General features: G+C 34.6%; 1 protein-coding gene across 2 annotated transcripts in view; it reads right to left on the bottom strand.

Annotated features, from left to right (window-relative positions):
• Positions 1 to 1,325: 1,325 nt before the first annotated feature.
• Positions 1,326 to 11,135, bottom strand: part of LOC107563565 (tenascin-N) — a 29,410-nt gene continuing 19,600 nt past the window's right edge. Inside the window, exons 7-16 of one of the 2 annotated variants that reach the window (XM_016248467.1) lie at positions 10,774 to 11,037; positions 7,984 to 8,247; positions 6,148 to 6,411; positions 5,691 to 5,821; positions 4,539 to 4,677; positions 4,229 to 4,380; positions 3,601 to 3,697; positions 3,324 to 3,488; positions 3,082 to 3,245; positions 1,326 to 1,981 (exon numbers count right to left, since the gene is read on the bottom strand). In XM_016248467.1, the coding sequence (XP_016103953.1) occupies positions 1,856 to 1,981; positions 3,082 to 3,245; positions 3,324 to 3,488; positions 3,601 to 3,697; positions 4,229 to 4,380; positions 4,539 to 4,677; positions 5,691 to 5,821; positions 6,148 to 6,411; positions 7,984 to 8,247; positions 10,774 to 11,037 (1,766 nt within the window). In that variant the 3' untranslated portion in view covers positions 1,326 to 1,855. The remainder of the gene's footprint in view (positions 1,982 to 3,081; positions 3,246 to 3,323; positions 3,489 to 3,600; positions 3,698 to 4,228; positions 4,381 to 4,538; positions 4,678 to 5,690; positions 5,822 to 6,147; positions 6,412 to 7,983; positions 8,248 to 10,773; positions 11,038 to 11,135) is intronic. The other variant, XM_016248468.1, reaches the window with a different exon arrangement.

Below are 11,135 nucleotides of genomic sequence, written 5' to 3'. Positions count from 1 at the left end.
TGTCAGTCTTATGCACACCCCTTCAAGTAAAGTGTTACCAAATGATAATACAAGCTTTTGAAAACTGTAGGATTTCCATTTTGCAAGAATTGAAAAGTGTCATGTAATCACAATTGGTGTCCACCTGAGCTGTCATTCACCACCGTTGCTTTTCAAATTGCATACGACTCACATTGACGCACTGGTCTCATAATTTCCTCCTAAACACCTTCATTCACAATGCAATGAAAGAAATTATTATACTGAGCTCAAAACTCAGACTGCTAGATACACCATTATCATCACAGTTGTGTGTAAATGAGCTTGCTGATAAACAAACTTTGATCTTCTTGCACTTTTCAGATGCTGGGATGTTTGCACTGCCATAATTAGATGTTTATGTGGTACTTCAACACATTCTGATTAGGCATGTCAGAAAGTCATGCATTAACATTCATCATGCTCTTTTTTTCACTTTGCTGTATTTTTAATGTAAGGGGGTCTGAATACTTTCCGTACCCACTGTATATTACAAATGACAAGTTACTCTATTTTGAATGTTTTCAACTGTTAATAATTTTCAACAGTTATTACATTTAAAGCAGGCAGGGTTAACCTTAGTGCTCAACACTAATGATTACTGTCAGACTTTCAAAATCCTTCATCACGTGAATTAAGATTATAATAATTTATAAGCACAGCCAGCACAAAAACAGACTTGGCACCTCTTTTTACTTTCACGATTGTTCTGAGGTTAATTACAGTTTTAAAATCATATACATATACATTTTCATAAGTAACTGTAATTTAATTACACATTTTTTTCTTAGTAACTGGAACGGATTACAGTTACATTTATTTTGTAGGCTAATTAAATTACGTAATGCTGTTACATATAACGAATTACTCCCCAATAATATATATCATGGCACTTTTGTTGAGCGGCGCAAAAGGGGTCCGGGACTCTTTATGGTACCTACTATTTGCTTTAGCCTACTATTTGCCCAGTAGATATGCCAGTTTGGCAGATGTCTGGAGACCTGAAGATGAACAGTCCAGCGCCTGCTGAGGCTTATATGTCTCCTTCTGATGTCAGTTCCTCTATAAGAACAGTTATTTTCCCGGTATGATCTAAACGTACATTTCCGGTTACTCTAGGGGGAGTGATGTGAAGATTTTCGAGCAACTGGCCCACTGTAGTGACAATGACGTTAAAATGCTGCAGTATGCGGTGCAATTTTCCCATCATTTTTGGCTGTAGAGCCAGTCAAATCTGATCCTCAAATGTGTAAGTGAAATATTCCAGACACTTTTTTTATTTCAACAAACTTTAATTCTGTGAAAATATGACACTTGATTTGGTGTCTGTGTCAGGAATTATAGTACAACTACAGTACACAACCAGATGGAAGACATTATAGCTTAGTATCTGTTATAAAACGTCTTTTTATACATGACATTTGAATTAAATCATAATCGTCAGCTATTACGATTGGGGAAAATCTTCAATATCCATTCAAAACTTTATCAGACAGTTCAAAGTCCTTTGGTGCAAAACACTGTAATAAAATAAAAAAGAGTCTCTGTGAAGATTATAATGCAATATACCTTCACTTAAATGTATGAAAAACACCCTTTGGGTTAGGTTTGGATTTCTTTCATATACAGTGTGTATATATACTAAATCAAAAAAAGTATAGCATATTCTATTCAAAATCGGCCTTTTGTAAAATGATGCAAAATACAGTTACACAGCAAACAATCTACAGCATAGAGTGGCTTTCCTTATATGAAGAACTATTCCAACCTGGTTTGATCCAATTCCCATATGTTTTGGATTTTAATATAACATTTTGTAGTTTTTGTCAAGTGATTATTAATACACAGCTACTCTCCTTTTCAATGACCTCTTCTGTCTGCCCGCTGCTCCCACTGGCCGGAGCTTAATTTCTGCAAAGTCGAGAGACTGGAGGTGCCCCTTCCATGGCTCCCAGTTTACTCCCTGAAAGACACAATCAGAAAAGTATTAAGATTATTTTAATAACATTCAGACAATCATTCATTGTATCATTGGGCAGCCTCTCTGATGAAAAAAAAAACAGCATGACAGTCTTTCATGATAGAAGTCTCTTATGCTCACCAAGGCTGCATATATTTAACCAAAAATAACAGTAAAAACAATACAATTATTTCAAATTAAAATAACTGTTCTCTATTTAGTATTTTTTAAATATAATTCATTCCTGTTTCAGCAGTCAATTCAGTGTCACAATACCTTTTAGAAATCATTCTAATATGATGTTTTGATGCTTAAGAAACATTTCTTATTATAATCAATGTCGAAAGCAGTGTGGAAACCATGATACTTTGTTTTCAGGGTTCTTTGAAGAATAGAAAGTTTAAAAGAACAACATTTATTTCGAATCAATAGAAACTGTAATTTTGTAGCATTACAAATGTTTTTACTGTCACTTTTGAACAATTTAATATGTCCTTGCTGGATTAAAGAATTTATAGTACAGTATAAATGTATTTATTTACATCTTACTGAACAGAAGTGCATGTGTGGGTCATTTATAATTATATATATTTTTTAAATCGAACTATAATGCCAAAGTTAACACTGATATAAAGCATGGACAAATTAAAAAAATAAATAATAAGTAAAATAATTTTAAAAGTTGGTAGCCCCTAACACCTAAATTCAGTTTGATGTTTAGGGAAGAAAAAAAATTCCTATACTTTGTGGCCTAAAATGTTGTTATCCTTCCTCCATGAAAAACGTTCATTTATACCTGTTAGCTTTACAGAAATAAAGGCTCTAATGGGAACATAAATCTCCAACCAACTTTAAAGCATTGTCTTATTTGTGAACTTATGAGATCTGATAGATCCAGGACACTGCTTTTCTTTTGAATTATTGGGCTATTTCTTGTAAGTGGTTTGGCTTTCAATCCTGCCTTCAGTGTTGTAATTTGAGAGCTCCCTCTGCTGGTTATTACATCTCAATACTGCAGAATATATGGCAAATAATGTACCGAAACAGATCCCCCATTTTTTCAAAACTTCACTCTGCTTCATAACAAAATCCTCTTAACTCACCAGACTGTGTCTGTTGTCCCCAAATCTGCCGTTCAGATTGGCCAGGTGGCAGTTCTTGTACCACCAGGCACCTTGGTGAGTCAGAGCACAGTTACCAAGCGCAATGTCATTGTCTGAATCCACCGTGGAGAAAGACCCTCCCTGGTGGTAGGTCATGGCATCACCTGTGCACAATGGGTTATTAATAACATGACTTTGCTTCATATAACTTTGGCATAGTCGGATTACATAATTCAATTTACCAGCATTTCCTTTGTAGTTGCCAATGGTAAGTTTAAACTTCTGTTTGGAAGGTGCTACTTTGAAGTTATCATAGACGGCATATGTCCGCTCTGATCCCAAGCCCAGATCGAAACGCACTTCATATTGTGTAGGAGTATTAGTCAGTTCATGGATCTTCTCCAAGCCTGGTCAACAACAAAAAAGCTCAAAATCAATATCTAGTTCAATATGAAGCAATGATATGGGTAAGTGAAAGGTTTCAATAAGCATATAATGTGAAATCTTTATTAGATATACCGAGCCAAAATTCATCCGTCAGTTCTCCAAAGCCTTTCATATACTCTCTCCAGCGCCTCATGAAATCTAATTTGCCAGTGTTTCGTCTCTGGAACACCTGTGATTGATACATAGGATAAGTTGTTAGATACAACACTCATACTGTATGTTGTAGACACAAAATGAATTAATAAAATCAAAACAGGAAGAATATTTAATAATGATACTTTGTTTTCAGGGTTCTTTGAAGAATAGAAAGTTTAAAAGAACAACATTTATTTCGAATCAATAGAAACTGTAATTTTGTAGCATTACAAATGTTTTTACTGTCACTTTTGAACAATTTAATATGTCCTTGCTGGATTAAAGAATTTATAGTACAGTATAAATGTATTTATTTACATCTTACTGAACAGAAGTGCATGTGTGGGTCATTTATAATTATATATATTTTTTTAAATCGAACTATAATGCCAAAGTTAACACTGATATAAAGCATGGACAAATTAAAAAAATAAATAATAAGTAAAATAATTTTAAAAGTTGGTAGCCCCTAACACCTAAGAATGAAACCTTGCAGTTTATGAAGTCAAATCAGTATTCAATAATCCACAAGAACATTTTTTAATAATAATAACGGCATACTCACAATCCAGCCGCCGCCGTCAGTTGTCATGTCACAATACACCTGCATGGTTCTGCTACGGTTGCTGTTGACGTAAATTGTGTAGACGCCACTCTCCATGTTTCCATTCCTCATAATCTGAGTGCAGTCCATTGGGAACGAGTAGACCAGGCCCACTAAAATATAATGGAAGTGCAATGAATGTATGAGGGGTTTTTATTTCTATTGACTTTTATATATTTAATAGTTGGTGAAAATCAGGCTTGGAGATGTGTTTATACACTAGGAGTCTCATAAATGTGTAAATGAAGGAATATAGTATTGAATATATTACCTGTACTAAAGCTCGTCTCCACTGCCCTACTCCTCTTCGTGCCCCTGTAGGCAATAAGGGTGACAATGTACTTTTTCCCCATTGCAAGGTCAGAAAGAGCAAATCTATTCTCCTGCGCAGTCAACATTTTTTCCACAGTCTAAAAAAAAATAAAGCAGAAAATTAGTGAAAAAAGAAAAACTAATTTGGGACAAACTGACAAGTGTCTGTCAGATAGTAACAAATATAACAGATATGAATTAAACAGGAAAAACTTTATGATAAAGTTCATTAACTAATGCATTAGGTATCATACTACAGCATATTATCATTTTACAGCATTTTTTCTGCATTATGGCATGCGTCACAGCATACATTTTTTATATTAAAATAAAATACATTCACTGTATAAGTGCCATATCTAACAATGAACAATCATTTTTTAAAGCATTTTCTAATTGTTTACTAAAATAAAATAAATTTACAAAAGTTCAAAAGTTTGAGTGTAATTTTTATTTTTTTTTAAGAAATTTATACATTTATTCAGCAAGGATACATTCAATTGATTAAAAGTGACAGAACAGGCATTTGTTATGCTACACAAAAAAAACCAGTTTCAAATAAATGCTGTTCTTTTGAACTTTCTTTTCATCAAATAATCCTGAAATATTTATCAACACATATCATGTTTTCCACAAAAATATTTTAACTTTGATAAGAATAAGAAACTTTTTCTTGAGCACCAAATTAGCATATTAGAATGATTTCTCTAGGATCATATGACACTGAAGACTGGAGTAATGGCTATTTAAAAGAGAAAATAGAAAATTAAAATAGAAACAGTTATTGTAAATTGTAATAATATTTCCTGTATTTTTGATTAAATGTAGCCTTAGTGAGTGTAAGAGACTACATTTAAAAAATCATATATTAATAAAATTATATATATATATAAATGATATACAATTTTGTTCATGTTTGTTCATAATGCATTAATGTTAATTTATACAAATTGAAATGTTAAAACGTATTAGTAAATAAAGAAATTAACATTAAGCAACATGTTAGCTATTGTTAACATATCTAATGTTAACATATAACACCTTGTAAAATGTTACCAGTATACGTATTGAATTGAACAGGTTTCAAAAGCTGTTAGTGTGTAGAGCAAACCTGCATGCTGCCATCCTCAGCCCTGTAGGTCAGGATGTAGCCATCAATATTAGCCTGAGGAGCTTTCCATGTTATAGTGGAGGTTTGAGTCTGGACATCAATGGCTTTGAGATTCTTTGGTGCATCAATCTCTGCGGATCAACAAATAGCACCCGGTTAAATGAAGTCAACATCATATGTGGCTGAACTGTGCCTGGAAAAGATCATGAGAATACAACTCATTCTTAATGAGCTCTTAATAGATGTCTCTCCTTATAACTATGAGCGTTAGCATTCCAGTTACTGTCGAAAACTGATGGATTCTTCCTATTTAAGCTTTATGTTCAGAATTAATTCACTTATCACTATTGCTGAGACAAGACCTTAGCAAAGACCTTCAACATGCTTCATTTGGCATTTTTAGGCAGTAGAAGAAAGCACGGGCACAGAGCCACGCAGTCTGCTTGAATCAGATAACCTGTTTCAGCCTCAGTTGTGGCTTTTCTGCTTGAGCGAGGGCCTTTCACAGCCCAGATGTAGACTGTGTAGAGAACTCCAGGCTTCAGAGCAGTGAACCTGTAGGAGGTGCTGTCAGCTCCTACTCGAACCTCCTGACCGGAGCCATCTATAGAGCTGTAGCTCAGCATGTAGCCTTCAATGTCAGCCTGCACCTTGTCCCACGTCACCAACGCCGAGTCCTCTGTCACCTCTCGGGTTAAGAGGTTAGTAGGAGCGTCTATATCTAGAAAGACATTTGTATAACAGTGTTAATTCTTCAAGGAAGTACTTCTGTTGGTCTGCTTTAGTTTTTTTTTTTTTTTTCATTTTCTGAGATTTGACACAAGATAAAGAGTCGACCAGTGAAGTGGTAGAAATTAGACATGAATAGGTTTTGTTGTGTGAAGTACTTAAGAAGAAAAGAAAGCTATTCTAGAGGCATGTTTTCAACTGCCAATGACGATAGGACTTAAGCTAGTGAACCTGTAGGGGATGCTGTTGATTTCTTCTCAAATGCCCAGAGCCAACAACACAACCATAACCATTGATGTCTCTCACTTCTTTGGTCAAGAGGTTAGTAGGAGTATGTATTTCTAAAATTAACAGTTGACACATTTGATTAAAGGTGAAGCATGTCATTTCTTTACCACTGGTGGCACTAAAGAGAATAGCAAAAATAATGACTGTTTTCAAGCAGGTTTCCCAAACATTTTCCTTTAAGGCTGTAACGATTCCTTGATTTAATTTGAGTACTCGATTAAAAAAAAAATACTTGATTGTATTTTGCCTGTGTTTCGAGTAACCGGCATTAGATCACGCAATAAAGTGTAAAAACAATCGCCAGGCTGTTGGCGCCCTCTGCAGTCATTTGTTATAATGTGTAATGTACTGTACATTAGCTCTATTGTTTATAATACATCATTTATTTTAACAGTTTTGTTCAATAAAACCATATGACTACTTGCTTTTGATACTTTATTTGAACTAATTGTTACTGCCTCGTTGCTATTATATATGTATTTTAAGTCATTTTAAAGGCTATTGTTCATTTAGGTCTATTTTATTACTACAAAAAAAAATCTGATTACTCGATTAATCGTCAGAATATTTGTCTGATTACTCGATTACCAAAATAATCGTTAGTGACAGCCCTACTTTCCTTGTTGGCCAAACTGGTAGTCTTAGAATTTGAATGGGCTTTATGCCGACCATCCCATAAACAAATCTCACCTGCTCGTTGGAGAAAGCGTTAATAGCAGTATAAACTGACAGCGATATGGACTTCTAAGGTAATCAGCTAACCTACCTAGTTTTATTGCTGCCATTTTATTCAATTTTAATATCTGAATATTAGTGAGAAGAAAAAAACCTTTAGATATAAATCCAAACATTGGTTATGTTCATCTTTGGTAGCTCCTTTAAAGGCATCTTGAGTATATTAATTGAGTATATTGAGTATAAACTCTATATTTAACAAAGCAAATGGAAACGATGCAGCCTTTTTTACAGAATATGTAAGCTTGTTGCACATAACCTACACTGACGTTTAACTGGAATGACAGGAAGAAGAACTAAGACCAAGCAATCAATCAATCAATCAATGGTGGACAACCATGGCATATGAGAAAGTATTTTAACATTAAAAAATGACATGCTTCACTTTTAATGCACATTTCTACATTAAAGCCATGCACAGATGGACAGTTTATCTGTAGACACCTAAGCCTTATTTCTGCAAACAGATAAACTAACTGTTCAAAACAGAGAACTTTGTGTTAGTTTGCATGAGCTGACTGGGAAGGCACAATTCAAAAACCTGTTTCTGCTTCCGTCAAGCTCTTTTTGCTAGAGCGAGGGCCCTTGATGGCCCACACGTAGACTGTGTAGAGAACACCAGGCTTCAGAGCAGTGAACTTGTAGGAGGTGCTGTCAGCTCCTACTCGAACCTCCTGACCGGAGCCATCTATAGAGCTGTAGCTCAGCATGTAGCCTTCAATGTCAGCCTGCACCTTGTCCCACGTCACCAATGCCGAGTCCTCTGTCACCTCCCTGGTCATGAGGTTAGTAGGAGCGTCTATATCTAGAAAGCCATTTGTACAACAGGTTAATGCACAACATTGCTGCATTTCAGCCATGCAGGCATAGAAAGTGCAGCAGAGGAGATGTAAGAAGATGCATGTCCATGTAAAAAAATGCATCACTGAACCATGAAGGTATCCAGTTTATCCTTTTCATGCTGATACAATTAGCTATAAATCCAGGATGCAGATAGTAAATCCTATTATTTCCCATCACAGTTTGACTTCATTTCCCTCCTGGATCAATAAAGTCTTTAATCTCATCTGATGTTGTTTGCTTCTTCAAAAAGTTGAGTGAAAATTAATGACTTTAATTAATGCAAATTTGGAAATGTTCTATGCTTATGAAAAGTGCAATTTTCTCAAATTAGTGTTCAGCTTGATTAATGCAGCCACCAGGTTCTGTTATAATGTTGCAATTCATCACAACACCACAGAGACAAAGAGGGAAACAACACAACATGCTGTAGAACAGTATTCTTAAATACCATGTCTTACATGAATACTTACGGATTTTTAAAAAATACAGAAAGTAATGTTTATGGAACGTTCTTATAACATTAATACAATTTGTACAGTGTCCCAACATTTTTGGAATTGGGTTTGTACATTCTCATAATGTTGAAAGAAAATGTTCTTAGAATAACATTCTTAGAACGTCCTTATGATGTTATTTGTACTGGATATTCTAACATTCTGAGAATATTAAAAATAAACATTTGAAAAATGTTTTATTTTGGTTGAAAATAAAGTTAGTAGAATGTTGTAAGAAACAATTACGCTATAATCACAAGAAAACTGGACATTTGAACATTCTTAGATTACTAAAAATAAATGTTCATTTAATGTTTTGTTATGGTTGAAAACGTTTGTAGAATGTTGTAAGAAACTTGTTTGTAACCTTAAAATTGCACTATAATCACAATATAATATTATTGTGGATATTTTCATATGGATATTTTAACGTTCTTAGAATACTATAAATAAATGTTCAAATAATGTTTTATCTTGTTTGAAAATAAAGTTAATAGAATGTTGTAAGAAACGCTTTTGTAACTTTTAAATTACATTATAATCACAACAAAAAACTTGACATGTAACAATTGTAACATTGTAGAATATTAAAAATAAATGTTCAAATAATTGTTTTATTTTGGATGAGAACAAAGTCGTTAGAATGTTGTAAGAAACATTTTAACCTTTAAATCATTTTATACATCTTTCCTATACTATATAAAGAAAATTGGTTATTTTAACATTTTAGAAACATTTCTAAATAATGTTCCCACAACATTTTTATAACCTAAATGTGTTACCTTGGGATGAGGGAAGTTCATCTGATTGACACTTTCCATTTAAACTAAAGATTTACACATTAAATGAATCAGTAATACAAATATAAAATAGGGTAAAAAATAAAATTTTGCTAAAACAGTGCAGATTAACATTTGCACAGATATTAGAGCAAACATGAGTGATGGGTGAATCATTGATCAATCAACAGAGATGCTAATTCCCTAATATAAAATATTAACATAAAATCTGCATTACTACATTACATATTAATGTGCCTGAAGCTAATAAATCCAGTAGCAAATATTATGCAGCACTGTTATTTGTAAGTTTAGGAACCAGCTAAGCCACATGATTAGGTTTCTGACAAAAAACAATCATTTGTTTAAAGGCTAATCTAAACTTTCAGTTCCCTGGTTCCAGTAAGCAAAGCCTCAAAGGTAGATATTCCAATCATTCACGCAGTTTGTTAAAGGCTGCATCAGTAACAATGTAAACAGAAATACACAATGCGGCTCACACTACAGTGCACAGATTTCTTCTAATGCTCTTTAGACGCTGTAATGTGGACAGTGATAAATAGTTATGGAAACCCAACAGAGAGTACATTTGTTATATATCAAAGTGCTTCTGTTTGAGTTGTGTTTCCTGACTCTGACTGTCAGCTGGTAATACATTTAGACCATCTGCTTTACCGTCTACAGCAGCACCCACTGGAGAAATACCTCTCTCGTTTTCTTAAACTTGAATTGCTATGAAGGAGTCGTCTTATTACAGGGTTGGTGGTTTAAAAGAGCTTAAAAGAGATTTGTTAATAATGGTTCATCTTATGGAGAATGGAAAATACTAGAAGATTATGGCTCCATAATACGCTGTTGACAACTGGTTTTGCTGGTGCTTGCAACACCACGGTCATGGTCTGATTCTCAGATAACACAAAATGCGTACCATGCATCTGCCAATTGCACAAATGTAGATGTTTTTTGCAAGGAATGCATGCAAAAGCCTTGTTGGAGAGACTAAATCTCTGTCAAAAGAAATAAAATCAAGAACGGAAATGACTGATTAGGTGCACAAGAAAACAATGAACATATGAGAATGCCACTGTTCCATTCACTGCGAAGCTCAAGAGATCAAAGCATAGTGGCAAGATCCCTTGAGGGAACGCTTGAGACGAGGAAATAAAACAGTGAGGGTAAAGCCCCAAATCCTCACCCAGAAGGTGAACAGCTTACCCGTCTCGGCTTCGGTCATGCTCTTCCTACTGGAACGAGAGCCCTTGTAGGCCCAGAGGAAAACTGTGTACAGGACTCCTGGTTTCAGAGAGGTCAGTTGGTGAGAAGTAGCATCCGTGGCCACTTTAATTTCTCGGCTGGTGCCCTCTGCAGAGCTGTAAGTAAGCATGTAGCCATCGATCTCAGCACGAACACCATCCCACATCACGGTTGCAGAGTTCTCCGTCACCTCCCTGGTTGCCAGATTGGTTGGGGCATCAATGTCTATTGGAAAAAAATAATTCAAGACATTCAGGTAAAAAATACAACAATGGTATACTGCACAAAAAAATAACTTTTTCTAAATCGATTTTTTTGCCTTT

The sequence above is a fragment of the Sinocyclocheilus grahami genome, unplaced genomic scaffold, assembly GCF_001515645.1.
Source record: "Sinocyclocheilus grahami isolate Dianchi unplaced genomic scaffold, SAMN03320097.WGS_v1.1 scaffold879.1, whole genome shotgun sequence".
Taxonomy (NCBI): Eukaryota; Metazoa; Chordata; class Actinopteri; order Cypriniformes; family Cyprinidae; genus Sinocyclocheilus; species Sinocyclocheilus grahami.
The sequence above is the reverse complement of the archived record's forward strand: the minus strand, read 5'-3'. Positions and strand labels throughout refer to the sequence as shown.